The following is a 17,467-nucleotide window of genomic DNA, read 5'->3' as shown; positions in this document are numbered from 1 at the left end:
CACATGCACACGCACACATAGCCTGCATACATTCACACACTCGCACTTATGCACACCCGCACAGTGGAGACAGGGGGTGACAGAGAGTGTGCGGCGTTTGTTTAACGAAGGGAGCTGTGTGCTCAGACTCAGGCGCTTAGCACTGCTGACATCTCTCAGTTGTCTCAGTCGTTAACAAACAGCCTCAGTCGCTGAATCCCCCAAGTGTGTCTGCCAGCGAGTGTGATTCAGGGGAGGGCTTTCAGATTTACGGGCTAATTTTCACACAAGGACGGTTTAGGGTTGCTAGGTAGTTAAATAGTCGCCTGTCTTCGGGCCTTAAAGAGCTAAAGCGTGGTGGCATGGAGTCAACAATCTGCAGGAGCATGAACACAGAGCTGGTGGAGTGCGGTGATGACACAGTCACTGAGTGCAACAAGGACACAAATTTGTGCTTTTTTCATATTGAGAGCTCATGAAAAGTCCATTAAAGAGAGAGAGAGAGAGCGAGAGAGCACAAACACATTTACACGCAAAATCATGCAGAGATGCATAACAACCAGATTAGAGACAGAAAGAAGGACAAAAAAAGAGAAAGAATAACTACAGATATGAGAAAGACAGAAAGAAAGTAAAGAATAAAGAAAAAAAATGAAAGGGAACAAAAAGCTTAATGAAGGGAAAGATAAAACTAGTTGCTCACTCTCCACTACAGATTGCATCAAAGTTTATATGAACTCTAACTACAATTTTTTTTTGCTTTCATTGCTGATGCGGCTATTTACCTGAATATATTAGACCAATGTGGATTTGTAATAACTTTGTGTGATAGTACAATGTGAGTCTTGGTTCCTCCCAGTGTCTCTTCCTCCTCCAGCTCTGAAGGAGTTTTTCTTTGCCTCTGTTTCTCACTGGGGGCTTTGAGTTGTATGTGTTTAATATTTTGTGTGATTCTCTGTCCTGCTACCACATTTCTGTTAAAGCTGCTTTGCGACAACATCTAAATAAATTAATTTAATGTAATTTAATTTGAAAAATACTGAAGAGCAACAATAAAAAAGGACAGAAAAAAGGAAAAAGGCAAAAAGAAACATACAAATGTCAAAAAATATATAAAAACTGCAGGAATTAAGTATTTAAAAAAGAAAAAATGCAGGAAATAAATAAAGAAGGAACATTACTGATACAGTGTGGACACAGACAGACAGACAGACAGACACACACACAGACAGACACACCCACAGCTGTCCTGATGCACTGTCTCACCTCATACTCCTCCTTAAAGCCGTAGCCCTCAGCACACTTCATCTGTGTTATGTGCTGGAGCAGGTCAGCCACGCGGATGGCTGGGTGAAGCTGCCCAGTCTGGTAGGGCACATCCACAGCCTCTCTCTTCTTGTAGGAGTGTGTGTGGGACTGTACCAAGCTGCTGGTGTCACTGGTGGCCGTGTGGTTCTCGTCTGCAGCGGGGGAGAGAGACACGGGGCCAGAGGAACTGGTCAGTCCTGAGGCACCACACACACACATAGCAAGATCATGTTTCAGCAAACGGCAGAAGAAATGGATGAGAACAAGGTTTTTACGATAGAGTTACAACATGAGCAAAACATGAGGAAATGAGCATCGCTAGTCACAATCAGTAACAGTATGTGAAACTACTCAAAATACAATATATACACATACACACACAGAGAGTGCGTTTACAAGTGTGAACACGTACAGTACATAGAGGTGCACAAACTAGAGAGTGTACCTGACTAGTTACTGCTAACAGAACACAGTGCTAGAGTAGTCCTGTAGAGTCCTGTCCTGATAAGCTACCTGCCGGCTCAGTTCTCTACAGAACCTGACTGTCCGGAGTTTAGATCAATGGCAGAATGGGTTTGGCACAAATGGTGGAATGGCGGACTGTCTGTCTGTGGCTTTTCATGATGCATGGCACTGTAAGGAGGGTTGCCTTAGTGGCTACAATGGCAATGTCAGATGGAACACCTTCACAACGACGTGGTGAGGGGGTGGGTAAGGGGAGTGTGAAACCAAAGAAAGTAGAATAAGAGGGTGCAGGTGGGAGGGAGGTGGGGGTTATGTCACATTGTCCACATATGCATGAAGAGGACGCCCATGGGTGACGGCCATGCTAGCTAATGGCTGCACAGGTGGACAGGGCAGGGCGAGATGCTACGCAAGGCCATGCGAGGTGACACAGTTTGGGGAAGGCGACCCTTCAGCATGACCCACATACATCTCCACCCCCCGAAAAAAAGTACACAGGGCAGACTGGCAACTTACCATTAATTGGCACTTTTTAAGAGGATACATAAGAGGTTAAGTGTGAAGAAAAAAAGGAGAAGAGAAAGGAAACAGGGTATAAGCAACAAGATAGTTGAAACAAGACCTAGACATATTTTTTAGTTTTGTGTTTCGACTCCATATGTCCATACATAAACGATAATAAGGTAATAAGGAGCCTGTATTGAATCTCTGGCTACTCTACAACGGGTTGTCGGGATGACCTGCCCAATAAATCAATCAGTCTCAGCAATCAGACGCTGATGCTGTCTTACAGTAGAACCTAAAAAGGTAAAAGAGGCCAAATCAGTGGACTAAAAAAATGGCTGGTGTGTGAGTCTAATAAAAGCTCGTCAATTAGCCACTCAGGTCCTCTTCTAGCATAGTGGATCGGTGCCAAATGTTTGGTTTGATGACATATTGTGATGCCTCCCAACTTGGCCTTACAAGTTTAACTTACCATACCATAAGTATGCTGATAAAAAATGCTGAATTTCATTCTCCTAAACTTTTCCCTCCAATGAACTAAACTTTAGTGTGGCTGTGGGCCGTCGTTTTTGCTGTGTTGTGTGTTGGTTTGCTCGTTTAAATGCACCACACTGTCACCCCCCCCACCCCTCATCCAGTCCACATTATCTGTCCATGCACATGAGAGGTCATAGACATACGTGACGTCACACGCACGACACGGAATGCGGATGGGATGGGGTGAAGCCAACTTTAGCTCGGGGAGAAAAAAACCCTCACCTTACAGAGAAGAGGAAAGCAGGCAGGTATGGATGTGAGGAAGCCATCATCAGTAACAAAACAAAAATCTCTCTCTTTCTCTCTCTCTCTCTCCCTGTCTCTCGTTCTTTCTATCAGTATATCTATCTACCTGCACTCTACCTTCCTGTTGTGTACCTCTCATAAGCTATCATCTCATCACAGCAATGTGTACACAGTATGGCACATTTCATACAACTTAGGTAGCAGAAAATCAGGAAGTGGAATGTGCTCTCACCTAGGATAGCAGTTGGCACAAAAGGGTCTGGCCATAACCCGTGTAGAGATGGAAGATTAAGGAGAGAAGAAAAGACAGAAGTGAGAAAAGGCAAACTCTGATTACTTTGAAAAGCAGTTAGCAAAGTCAACAGTGGGGTTAGGTAAGAGAAGCCAGTTTGGTCCAAAAAGTGAAGAACTCCTATGGCTGAAAGTACCAATGTAAAAGATTTTTATTGAATATAAGCTAAAGACTAAACATACTGTACTTCTTCCTAAGTGGCTTGTGACACAAAGGTGAAAAGCAAAACACTTGCATATACACAAAGTGTGTTCAAAGTTTTGGAATCAATGGTCAATTAAGTCAATTAAGATTTTTCTTTAAAAAAAAATTACTTTGTATACGTCATTTTTCTTTGGTTCTTAGCTCAAGCTGCTCAGATAGCTTGATATTTAAATTCTTCACCATATTGTCATAGACTGGACTGTACATAAGATTGAGTAATGCACATAAACAGTACACAACAGTACATAAACACACAGTGGGGAAAGTATTATAAGTATTATATAAGTATTAACAAAAATATTTAACAGCCACCAGACAAAAAAATGATAAAATGACATTGGTTATATCAAAAACTACTTCAGGTGCCTAGCCCGAACCCAACTACATCTTTTTAAAAGATGCAACAAAAGCAAACTCTCACCTGAACACACCTAGATATGATTATTGATACCCATCCTACTTACTCAAAGCAAGTGAGGCTAAGAATGCTCTTAAGGATTCCAGGCCATGAATGTCTATGGCATTACTCAGAATTAGACCACTAATCTATTGATGATAGGTGTAAATGTAGATGTAAATGTACCTAACTATATTTTAACTGCAGGTTATTTGCGAACCATGTGACAAACCATCCCAAAGTTTTAAACAGCAGTGTAGGTAAAGGTTTAATACAGAGAGTTAGTCAATAAGGTAAGTGAAATAAGCAACAGATAGAAAAGCTGAGATTGATTTCAGTTTGGTGAGAATAGTGTGCAGGTCAGAAATCAGAGTGTGAGGTTACCTGGGTAATAGGTGTTGGGCACGGAGGTGCTGAGTGTGTTAGTCTTCAAGGTGAATGACGATGGTGAGGAGACAGCTTTTTGACAAAGAAAAAATAAATAAAGGGGAGGTATATTTAATTAAAAAGCAGACAATGCACAATATATAGATATATCTCTTCTCTCTTTTCACAAATTTACAATTCTGTAAATACCAGTTTTACATACGTCATGTTTGTCTAATTTGTTTGTGAAACAAGCAGGAAAACCTGAAACTGTGCTCCTATTGTCCTGCTGAAGACAGCAAAATAAAACAGAAAATGTCCCATTCCTGGCATCCGCATGCAGCAGATGTGTGTTTTCAGATCGTTTCCATTCATTCACGCTGAATCAGAGAGAAGGTGTGATGTGCACCGCGGGCAAGCTCGCGCAGCAGTGCTGATAGTGTGTGTGGTGAGGAGCTGAGTGAGCGACTGACAGTGAGAATGGCCAGGTAGGGACCGGCTCTTTGACAGCTGCCACGAGGCGCTGTCTGCTGCGACCTGCCTGTCAATCAAAGCTATGGAGACAGACAGCAGGATAAGGTCACAGATGAATCGCCCTGGCGTCCGCCGCTCTGCTGTCCCGCTCGCTAAAAGCGCATGTTTATTTATTCATCCTTGTTTACTGGCCACTGCACCGGGTGACACATCAGCCACGTCGAGCGGAAAAAAAGGTGCAGCCTTCCTGCAATATTAACCGCTGTCAAGTGATCAAAGAAGCAATAACTGTATTTACTTTTATTTATTTATTTTGTGCTTTCATACTGTAAAAAGAGGAGGTCAGTGGTGCAGCTGCCTAGCTCTAGGTTAACATATGCCTTAAAGTACGGAGGACAAAATCAATGTCATTAACATTTATTATTTATACAATACACTGACATGCCAAATGTCACGGGATATGACTAGTGTTGTGTCCCATGAATTTTGCCACCCATGTCACATTAAAGCTAAAGAATGCTAGTATTCATGTGGGACATGCATTAAGTGGGGTCTCCTGCATGAAATGTGGATGTGATTTTTATTGTAGGAGCTTGTTTGTTTGCATGGACAATTCTAACCAGATGCAGCCAGTCACAATCATGTGGTAATAATGCCGTCTGCAGCATATTCACGGTATACACGCAACCCTGTAGATCTGGGAATGTTAAATGCCTCTACAACTTGCCATAAGCATGCTAGCCAATACTTAAGCTCAATCACAAGATAGTACCTCATAGCCCTGGCAGCCTACAGAGGTAATGTGATGTCATAATCTTGACCTGGCATGCCAGTGTATAGAAACAGTTCTTTTACTAAAGAACCCTGGAAGAAGTTCTTTTTTTTTATGTTTAGTTTTTATGAGCACACTATACTGACTTTTTATTAAGCTTTCTGTTTCTTTTTAACACCAAAATGAAATCTACTGTTGTTTATTGTTCAGATTATAACTACTTAAACACAAGCTGTTTGATTTAATTTGATTTGATTTGATTTAAGATAGTAGCAGCAGTGTCTTTATTTTCAGCATGACTTAAAAAAGAACAGTAATTACCGTACACTTGGTTATTGGAATGGTAAAAATGGAAACATCAAAATTATCATTAGGTTTATTACCTGCAGCTTTAGATAAAAAGTTTTAAAACTATAACTTAAAACTCTGAATGATTTAAGGACACTTTCCACAGCATCTCTTGTCAAAAACAGATGGAGGATCAGTTGGAATCTGAGTCTGTGTAGCCACACATGGGCAGCATACATACTTAATGCTCTGTTTATTTGCATATTTAGACACATTGATGAGAATTAAAATATTAGCCAAGCTGGGAAAATAGACTCAACATGGTAGGACCTGTGTATCAAACAGTACAACAACAAAAGAATTTAAGCTCAGATAATGGAGCGGCCTGGCTCCAGTTAAGCAGATGGGCATTTGCTCCAGCCGCTGCTGAGACAGCACATATTTAGGCAGGGCTGCTGACTAATCTGGAGGCGCCCACCAAGGATTAGGAGAGAGAGAGACCCAACTGTCCTGAGGGAGCAGCAGCTGGAGCCCCGGGACACCGGCCCACCCCGGTGCTGACCAACACAAAGCGTAACACTGAGCTCACAGACACTAGCCAGGTGTGAAATGATCAGCCAGTGCCCTTGGGGGCAAAACTTAAGACATAAAAAAGACTGTAGTCATTGATTTTTTTCTCGCAAGTGTAATGTCAGCTACTTTTTAAGTACGGGATTAGGCTCAATTCTAGTCAGGGAATCAATCTTAAACATGTTGAACAAATTGAACAAATAAATTAACTTACTGTCCACATTATTAGGATCTTACATCCACTATCTACCATGTGTCCTCTCGGGTCTCTTTTTGTGGTGTTTATACCGTAGAAGGATGCTCTTACCTTATGTATTATTATGTAATATTATGTATTATTCCTATGTATTATTACAACAGCCCATATGTTGACATTTATAAATCATTACCCCTGTTCTATCTCATTGGTCACTGGCTAATTTCTCGTCACAGGAGCACTGTTGACCAGATATGACAACAGATGAGATACAGTCTCTAACTGTATAACACTCAGGTAGACCTACAAGACATAGAGCCTAATAAAGTATTTTTGTATCTAAACTGCAAAGAAAGATAAAGTTGATTTAGTCTTGCATTGGTCTAAATGAATGAAAATCAAATGTTATTATAAATTGTGGGCCAATAATGCAATGGAAAGCTTGTCTGACTACAGATCAGAACATTCTGATATGCTGGGCTCCTTGGTTGAGCACTGGCTTCGATACCTGGGTTTGGCAAAATGCCACTACTGGGCCCTTAAGCAAGTGTATGTTTTTTATGGTATAAATGGGATAAAGGTGAAGGTCAATCTGTGCTAAATATGTTTTTTTAATAGTCTTTTCTTGTGTAAATAAATGCTAAAACAAACTATAATATATTAATGGATAATTAATAAGCTAATATTTCAATGTATTAATTGGAACCTCAACAGTGTCATCAGTAAAAGACTCACTTCTTCCATTCAGGTTGTGGGTGTCCATGAAGGAGATGGCCTCGTCACAGTTGGTGCCCTGCTCAGTGTAGCTCTTGTCCATAGAGTTCACCATCACAGTCATCTCCTGCCTTGTGCTGCTCAGCGTCTCCTTGCGCTTCTTTGCAAGTTTCCTTTATTGAAGAAAGATAAAGAAATATTGTATAAAATATATTGCAAGATCTTCCCTCAGATTAATGAATAAAGGAATAAATAAATGAGTGAGTGAATGAATGAATGAATGATCAAGCAGCTTTCAGATGTTTTAAACACTGTTTTTTTTATGTAAAAGCACAACTAAACGCCTCTCACTTTTTAAAGAAAAATCAGTATAGTACAGTATAATGCCAAAGCATATACCTTTGCATGGGTTCTTGTTGTACGGACCCGCTCAGTCTTTTGTGACCTCAGAAACACAGTCGCATTAACTGCCAAACAAGATCAGCTCTCGTCCATCGCTCAGAGCAGAAAGCAAGGACATAGAACACGACAGCCGTGGCCTTAAATACCTGCACAATGACTGCTACCATCTCACTAATGCGCCCTCCCGGGACTTGTTGTCACTGCGAAAGAGGAACAGACTCTACTCTTCCTGACGAGAGAGAATATGCTGATGAAGAACAGAAACAGTCTCGGAGAAGAGCATTTCGCTCCGGGCTATGTGATGCTGCCGGGGGTTGACTCCAGAGTTTGGAAGGGCACGGCAGTGCATGCAGCGCGCTCAAACGACTCTGCTCCTCGCCTCAGTCTTTTCACTTTTAATTGAAGGAATCGGTGAGGCTGGATGCGGCTGCTTTGGTGATGATGACATGCGGCCGTCATGGGGATTGATGCAATGTTAGTCTTTATCTTGGGCAACTTTTCCAAGGTGGGGTTTAAAACGTGACTCAGGGAGGGTGGGGTGTGGGGAAACACGACAGCACTGCTTACTATAGACTATTATAGAACATAGTGGGCCAGCTTTAAAGGTGGGTACTCCCAATCCATCATATTTAGTACAATTCAGCTTGCTAACCTTCTGGACTCTAAGAATCTGTCAGCTGGTCCAGACTTACATTCATCAATCTCATAACTACAGTATGATTTCATAATATTGTGTATAAAAAAATAAAAAATAAAAAATAAAAAACATGAAATGTAGAGGAGTATTTTTTGCATTATTTCAGGCAGTTAAGGAAGATCTGGAACATGAACATTTCAATGTTTTAAAGTCAAAGTACGGACTAAATAAAGCTGCCATCAGCAGCCAGTTGTTTGCAATCGCAAAGTTAGACCCTGAGCTTGTGCAGTAGAGAAGCGAGATGGTCATGTGATCATCTGTATCCTGCCTATATGTTACAGCAAAAATATAAAAATAAATATATTTTATTATTTACAAGAGAATGTGATTACGATACAATGAACTCAATCAATCACTCAATCAGCTGCAAACCAAGTTCGTAAGTAGGCCAATATGTCATTCGCTGCCTTGAAGCACACGCATATTTACAATATCAGATGGTCAGTATAGATGTGGTCAGCCATAACCCTCTATATATTGCCAAATAACTCATAAAACATTGTAAAGAAACACTGGGTTGGGTATTAAAGACACTGCATATTTTTTTAGCTACAGATGTATATAAATGTGTTTGTCCTTCTGCTTTGGAGCACGTCTGGTAGGTTTTGACCACTGCATACCAGAAAAAACAAACTAGATCTTTTGATTTAGAGAGCCTGTCATGAGCTTGTCAAAGTGGCTCAGATTGTTATGTCTGTTCATTTTTCCATGTTTTCTTGTGACCAAATGCATCCCAGCCATGGTTCACTACTAAAAAACTAATCATGTTTTAGCATGCTGCTGTCATACAGTATCATAATTGTGTCTTCTCAAGTTGAAATAATTTGTTTTCATGTCCCACCTTCATCGTGGCAAATTTTCACCTAATGCTGCAATAATTACTAAATCCCATGAGTTTAGATGCAGAGACATTTGGGTTCTTGATGATTCATTTCACTTCACGCAGAAGACAGACACAGGCTACAGGTGTGATAGGCCAGTTGTTTCTTAGGCTAAATTAAGATAATTTAAAGACATTCAAAGATAGAGCTTTGAGTTTGGACCCCTTAAAAATCTAAGGCATGTTAACCTTCAATCAGTTTAATGGCTATAAAAGCAGATGGGTTATTAGGCATTGTAACAGACTGTTTTCTTATTTTCTCACCAAACATATTGCCATATTGGAGGGTGAGGAAAATGCACATTTATGCCGCCAGGGAAATTAAGATCTGCCAGTACACTTTTAATGTCAGTTGCATCTTCATTACTCGCTCAGTTATTAAGACTATGCCAAGCTGGTTTGAGCCAAATACGGTCCCAATTTTCAAGTGTTACAAATCCAAAAGTTCTGTCCTTTTACACTACACACTAACCACTTTCAACACGTTCTAGAACAGCATTCTTGACACAGCACTAACAGCATTTCTACCAAACTCCCCCTGTATAACCTCAGAAGCTCCATAAGCATTGACCTTCAGTGCCACCATTGGCAAATGGAGGCTGTAAATATGATTACCAGGTGTGTGAGCATCCCAAATCCCCTCCAGAGCAGCCTCTCGCTCTACGGAATTCCGTTCCAGGAGCTGACGGCCATTTAAAATGCGAACAGTGGTGCATCTGGTGGCTGCTCCCTGCGCCTTTCTTCCCTCAGGGTCGCAGGGGCCTGGCCAGGGGATACGGTCTTATCGCTAATGGAGGCCCCCTCTCATGATTCTGATGGATCCTGTTCAGCATTAAGTGGTCTAAAACAGAACATCAGTGGCCAGACCAACCTGGCCCCTGCAGCCAGCACATTAAACATAAATAAATGAAAGTAAAGCCATTTCTCACTCTCTCTCTGTATGTCTGTCCCTCTATACCCTCTTCTCCTTCAAGCATTTAGCAGCTGAAGGTCAGAGAGACTGGGGCTTTTTACAAATGGAAAAAAGAGAGGAGCTCTCCAACAGCCCGAGGGGATTTCTGGGCAAAAATGCAGAGTACAGTCACATTAGCCATGTCTCCCCTGCTATTTCATCACATGACTCTTTCTGCTTCCAACTTTTCTGTGGTTGCTAAGTGTTTTCCTTTTTAGAAAAGCACACTTACAGTTTACTATTGCTAAATGCATCCGCCATACAGAAATGAATGCTCCAGCAAAAGTTCTACCAGGAGGCTCCAATGCAATTTCACCTTCATCTCAACTAATCATCGACTTCACTCTGTTTTATAAAGACATTTCCTTACACACCTGTCATACTGCTTTCAGATTCTGACTTTTCCCTCTATTCTATTCTTTCCCTCTATTCTCGACAGCACCGCCAGGTTGGTTCCGTCCAGTTGCCAGGGAGTTCAGAAGCTAAAATACTTGGACCAATGATGGGCCTTCGCCAAAGACTTTTACTTTATTACCTTCTATCAAATTGTAAAGATCTTGTCTACAATTAAACTCTTTCCTTTTCTATGTTTGCCTCCAGAGTCTTCTTCTAGATCTGTGGTGCTGTACTTAAAGTCAACACTGTTCTGCCTCCTCTAAGTGGCCACATGGTTTTTTTTTTTTTTTTTCCACAGGCGAAACAAGCAGCGGAATATCTGATGCTGATGCTATCACAGTACGACCGTTGTGCTTGGCCTACACCTTCTCGCTGTGTGTTGCTTGGCATTTCCCCTTGTCTGTCTAGATTACATCATCTTAATCCACCTGATGTGCTGATGCACTGCTGACCTACTCAGTACAACTACTCCCCTTTGGGAGCTCTGGGTCTTCACAACAACTAACAGCGAGACGTAACGACAGATCCCCAGTCACTCATTATAAACGTACCTTATTTATTAAGGAAGGCGACCACAGTATTCAAAGACTTATTAATTAGTATTAACTAGCATGATCTTCTGTGTAGTTCCAAATATAGTCATGATATACTGTATATAGTAATCATTTGTGCTATTATACTGGTAATATATTCTGACTAATTACTGGCACTCTGTAGATGTGCAAGGCTTTTAATGTACCGAGAAATTCATATATAAATGCATATGTATTAATACTAATAATAATGTATGGTAATCATTTTACACTACCTGGAATTCTATATTAAACATGGAATTTCCTTGGTATATTTTATAAATATGTAAAGTCACAATTTGGCCCTTTTTTACATTTTAAAATATTTTATTATAGATATATTGTGATTTTTTAACCCAACCATGCCTTGCATGTATCTAATTTTTATACTAATAAGTAACTCATTTGATATTAGTAATGCAAATAAAAAAACATTTACTATGCAAATCAGCTATCATCTATATAAACTCATCCAGTGCTTCAGGCATGAACCACTTAAATGGTTACAAATTCGCTATAAAAGAAACACCATGACATTAAATTTGACGCGTAGTGTTTGTAAGGGCAGAGCGACTCGGGCCTTACGCATATAAAGTATGCTGTAGCATCTAAGCATCTGTTTCTCCACTGTACAGTAATTTATATTCACAATTAATCAAATCTGATTTACCGCGAGGGGATTTCCAAGGTAATAACACTTCAAAGTACAGAGATGTCTCTTTACCCACCAGAGCCTAAATCTCTCTTGTGGCACTTTGCAAATACCGGCTTAAAATTTACAGGCCCTTGTCATCATCCGAATCGGCATTTGTTTCAGATGCTTGCGTCGGCGAAGATTTGTCACCGAGCAGTCATTCTCCCGCCGCACTTAAAAACAAATTAAAGTGTCTGCAGAAAGTGTTGGAAAATTACAGTGGCCGTTGTAATCACTGAGATACTGGCAGTCGAGTCGAGCTCATTTCGAAGCATTCATGTCGCAGGGAGAGAATCAGAGCTGTTAAATTGGGGACAAACTCCAAGTCTGCACAAACACTAATGACTGGAGCGACAGACACAGGCTAAAGCGCTACAGAGCAGACACAAAGAGCAGAAAACAATACATTGTCCTGCCGGTTAAATTAAGGGAAAGAGAACAATACGAGCTTATTGCACAGTCCTGTCATAATAGATGATTGCTCCTCTCTTTCAGCTCTTCCAAGAGAATGGAAAATGGCACCATGCTAAAGACAGCAGGAGTTAAAATGCAAGACCTTGTGATTCCGCAGAAAGCCTGCGGTACATTTGAGGGGTATAATTGTATCTCATGCCGCTATCGCAACAATTGAAAAGGAGGAAAGCGGCAGGTGACCCTTAAACGCAGCGGCGCGCGGTCCCCGCTAATGGACGGCCGTGAGCTAATGAAGCTCTCCCACAGTCACCAGCTCCAAATTAATCTCCTGCATTCGGTTTCGTTCCATATGGCCGCCAGCACCCTTCCATCTCACCACGTTTCTGCAAATGGGGGACTCAACAGGAAGCTAATAGTTGAACTGTTTCCCTAAATTTGTTTGCTGCAGAAGTGACACTTAACGTAAGCTGTCATCTAATGTGTAATCTGTAATTTGGTATCTGGGCGTTAGGTCCATTAGCACTATAAATGCTTAATGCACTGGAGGGGGCGGATGCATGTGTCTGCAGAATTGACTACTTTTCATTTAGATCCGGATTTAAATGCTCAGACAGTTAAATGGCATGTTAATATCTCTATTAAAAAAAGAAGAGTTATATTAACATCACAAATAAAATGCACTGCGGCTAGCTAACGATAATGTACCACAGAAGTTACTGATACTGTGAAGCCTTAATGTGAAGGCTTTTAAACTTAAAATATCTAAAAAGAAAGAGAGTAAAGAAAGCAAAACAACAAAAACAAGTAACAAACGGAAGATAGCCCATGTACTCTAAACCCCAACATGTAGGACAATAATTGCTTTGCTCTGTGAACTGTTAAACTTTCCCTAGTTGCAACTACAGGCTCTGTCAGCTAAGTCCTCTGTCTCTATATTGCCTGCACTCCAGTAGCAAACTTACATTTTCCGGGTTATAGAGGGTGACAGCGAAAGCCGAATGGTGTTTGTGCTCGCTGAATGCAGAGACAGCTACAGTTCCTGGCAATTAAATGCCCCAAATACCACATAACTCTAGAATAGAACAGCATTTCCTCATCTATTCAGCTTTGCTTCAATCTATTCTATTTGCAACACTAACAATAGAACAGCAACACAAGGCACTGGAAGTGCATAAACACAAGATTCTGCTGTTTACATTGTACATTTCTTTCTTTTCTCATTTTACTTCCATATACTGGTGTCAGCATTTTGCCCTGTTTACCCAAGAACTTGGGCGCATAGCTTAGAAATGACACAACCCTGAGGGCAGCACTCGCATCCAAGAGTATTAAACTGGCAGCCAGAGTTTTTTTTGCCTCAAAAGCAACCCTGGCATCTGCATACAGTATGGAAATAGAATAAGCTTACTGTCAACAAAAGCAGAGCTGGCAGATAAGTCTGGATTAGCGATATGCAGACTGTGCCCTTATGACCCGAACTCACTGGTCCTAGTTTTATTTTCCATCTGATAATGTTTTCTATGGTAGCAGACAGTGCCAACCGTCTGAAAGAACAGTGGCTCCTCACTTCTTAAAAACACAAACATCTAGTGGAACATAACACGCAATGGGAATTTGTGTCATTTTGCCTCATGATTCTATATTAAGATTACATTAAACCCATTTTTAGAAAGCAGAGTTTTGAGGATGCTTCATTTCATAAATACCCCGTCCTGTTCATTTTTCTTAAAGCATTCCTTACATCTCTGTTTCATGTTTTCACTTGGGAAACAACTGCATGAGAAGTCAACAAAATGAAAAGTTAAAGCAAAAGCAGGCTACTTTCTTTGCAAATGTCAGACTGCACGTCGTGTCTCAGGGCGAAATGGAGAGCGGTACTGAAGGGAAAAATACTACTGAGCTCGCCCAATAAGTGGAAAAACAAGTGTCAGAGGCCGAGATAAAGCCTTGGCACCTGATCTATGCTTTAGAGCCTTCGATGTGTGCATATTGTAGGTTAACCGCAACAGTGCAGTAGAGATAGAAAGATGTATAGAACTGCTGATCAAAGAAGCTGAAAAGCAAGGGCTTGTATTCAGGAGAAAGACCTATCCACCCACAAGTGTGTCCTTTTATTCCTTTAGTAGAACTGCTGTGGCTGTGAACTAGATTACATGAATATTTACAAAAATCACTTTCAACCGAATGAGACTTAGCTATGTATATCTGAGCTTTTGTCAAAATACATGTAGAGTTAGTCATTGATTTTACATTACACTTATTTAAATAGTCAGTGGTGGGCTGTGACTTTGTTGGGTAATCAAGCTAATGCTAATAACACTGTGGCTAGACCTGTCACATAAATTAAGGTACAATACACAACCTTGATACATTTTTGCTGACCTCAGTCTTGCTCAGTGTGTTTACCTACCAAGAAGAGCATGTTAATGTGAATGAGTTTATAGTTGACAGTTAATTTTATTTATGCATTTTAATTTAAGAACATACTGTATAAAAATGGTCTCTTCCAGGTTCAATGTTTGAATAATTTTAATAATTACAATGCCACATGCACACTGAATTCTCTCAAACAAAATTAACCATCCATCTGGAGGACTGAATCGAGCACTAGGGGGTTAATCCAGGACAGTGTGACAGTCCATATCTAGGCACAAAAATATACATACTTTCAGTAACCAGGTCATCTAATCTACAGCTTTTGGGACTGTGGGAGGAAACTGGAGACGCCTGAGGAAACAGGGGAGCTACACCAAGATAGGGACTTGAACCTAAGACCCCAGCACTAAGACGCGCATGTGCTAAGATGCCCAAATTACCTTTTCTCAATTATTGTAATGATAGGTGATTTAAATTTCAAAAGCTTTATAAAATAGTTCCTGAGATGTTTCTAAACAATCTGCAGCCACAGACTTCTTTAACCAGCTTCACAGGACTCTAAAAATAGATTGAAGCCCATGAAACATTATAACCAAAATTTTCTGTGATATGGAAATTCAATACCAGTGCAAAAATAATCATAACATAAATAAACCAAAAAACATATTCTTACTAACACAAGAATCCTGTAAAATTGACTTTTATTCCAAGTAATGTTGGAGGGTTTTAATAGACTATAAATTACTAACTATCAAACTATGTCAAAAACAAAAAAAGTTACAAAACTGGTGAAGAATGTTTTTTTTTGTTTTATACATATATACAATATACATAATAACATTTCTGAAATTCTTGTTGTTCTTGTTGTTTTTTCAGTACTTATTAGCTTGTTATCTAAACTATAATTTCCAGTTCAGCTGAAAGAATTCCCCATAAAGTTTGTCTAACCTAGCAACAGCTGTTACCATCTTGAAGAACAATGATCAGGTCAGTTCTGAACAATCATTTTTCTCCTACTCTAAGTAACTAACTAACACATTGAGCAGAAGAATTTCTGACATCCAAATAGAAAAGAGGAGAATGTCCTCAGAAAGTTGCCGCTGGGTGAAGAAAATGACAAACGAACAGATTGGTGGTGCTCTGTGACCGAGGCGGCGTCATCAATCCTGAGACAGGAAGCCAGCGCTGGAGAAGCTGCTGAGGGGCTTAAAGAGTCTGACACCAGCTGAGAGAGAAACGCATCACTTCAGATGAGAGATGCGTCTTTGTAGCCACTTTGGCAAGTCTGCAATCCTGCTGTAGTTGTGGAGGCCCTGCTGGGCTCGCTGTCTGCAGACAGCCACAACAGTCTGCTGCCCCTGAACAGTTGCTGACTCTTTCAAAGTGCAATGCTAATATTGTAATAGCCAGACTCAGGAGTCTGACACAACTGCCACCCAACATGAGGTCTTCAGCTGATCATCTGTGATGGGCAGTCAAAATCCAGATATATCTCACAGTGTTGCAGTAACTGGCAAGAGCGCATCAAATAAAATTGAAGCGCAACAACGGGACATGTGCTTGTTTATTCAGTGGGCACCCCCTCCCTACCCCAGCTATCCTGAAATGATGGCCAGAGGAAGGACAAGCTAAAGTACACAAGCAGTGGCTCGCATCCTGCTGTGCCTTCACCCCCACACACTAAAAACACATCCACTGCCCATGCATACCTAATGCCAGCGATACAGTCACTGTCCCTGCAGTTTCCTCTCTGAACCTTTCAATTTCTCTCTCTGTTCTTTTTTTCAAAAGCAACTAGAGACATTTTCTCTTTCTCCCTTTCCATTTTTTTCAGCTATTTTCGGGCATGAATGCTTTCCATTTGAAGTTTAACCTGAAACCCTGCAGATAGAGAGGGCCTCGGTAGATAGAAGTGAAAAAAAGATTCAGGAAAAATCCTTTTAAAGAAAGGTAAGTTTCCCCATCTCTGTCTTTCTCTCTGTCTTTTTTTTTTTTAAGAAAAAAAAATCATAAATAAAAGCCCCTGCCGTGATGTGTGTGGTGGGGAGCTGTGATGGCCGGGGCCTCTGGAGAGCGGAGCTGCAGATGTACCCTTGAGCGAGGCACTCTGTCCAGACCGGCATCACACACACAAAAAAAGCCCATTCTGTTCATCATTTACAGCTATAAATCTGGCTGTTTGGCAGGGGTGCGCCGACACCGACCTCGGGGTAAAGCCGAGACGGACACACAGGAGCACGATGGCATCTCCATTAATATGTAGAAAACGCGCTCAGAGAGAAACATGAGAGCTCTGGGGGCTATTCATTTCACAAAAATGATATATTTTATTTCTGATACCCTGACAGCGGCTGAGAGGCTGAATGGGAAAATAATCTCAGCGATGCGATCTGTGCTGCATTCATCTGCATTTAACTTTCAATAAGGAGAAGAGGGCTTTCTAAAACCTGCACAACCAACAGCATAACCGAAGTGACCTGAACAAACGCCCTTGAAGAAACCAATTGCCTTTAGAACAGAAAAGGAATCTGAGATGTAATAAAACTAATGAGAGTTTGCACTTTCATCAGCTACAATTAAACACTACTGCTTCTGGTTTAGTTTGTTTACACACGTTCAACTTACTGCTACAAAATTATGCCAAACCATTCACAACTACACTTTTACCCAATTAATAGCCTAATATTCTTTTTTTGACAGAATTTTGCTTTGTACCATATTTTGCAGATACCAACCCCAATTTAACTCCAGCAATTGTGCAGTTTAGACTTC

General features: G+C 40.8%; 1 protein-coding gene across 16 annotated transcripts in view; it reads right to left on the bottom strand.

The window, feature by feature from the left end:
• Nucleotides 1–17,467, bottom strand: part of ptprma (protein tyrosine phosphatase receptor type Ma) — a 278,929-nt gene that overhangs the window by 30,617 nt on the left and 230,845 nt on the right. For 4 of the 16 annotated variants that reach the window (XM_049480692.1, XM_049480694.1, XM_049480699.1 and 1 more), the window contains 4 exons: nucleotides 7,334–7,485; nucleotides 4,317–4,391; nucleotides 3,272–3,298; nucleotides 1,246–1,484 (listed from right to left, as the gene is read on the bottom strand). In XM_049480692.1, the coding sequence (XP_049336649.1) occupies nucleotides 1,246–1,484; nucleotides 3,272–3,298; nucleotides 4,317–4,391; nucleotides 7,334–7,485 (493 nt within the window). The remainder of the gene's footprint in view (nucleotides 1–1,245; nucleotides 1,485–3,271; nucleotides 3,299–4,316; nucleotides 4,392–7,333; nucleotides 7,486–17,467) is intronic. The other 12 variants (XM_049480696.1, XM_049480701.1, XM_049480706.1 and 9 more) reach the window with 7 other exon arrangements.

This window comes from Astyanax mexicanus, chromosome 6 (genome assembly GCF_023375975.1).
Source record: "Astyanax mexicanus isolate ESR-SI-001 chromosome 6, AstMex3_surface, whole genome shotgun sequence".
NCBI lineage: Eukaryota > Metazoa > Chordata > Actinopteri > Characiformes > Acestrorhamphidae > Astyanax > Astyanax mexicanus.
This window is presented reverse-complemented; position numbering and strand designations above follow the sequence as displayed.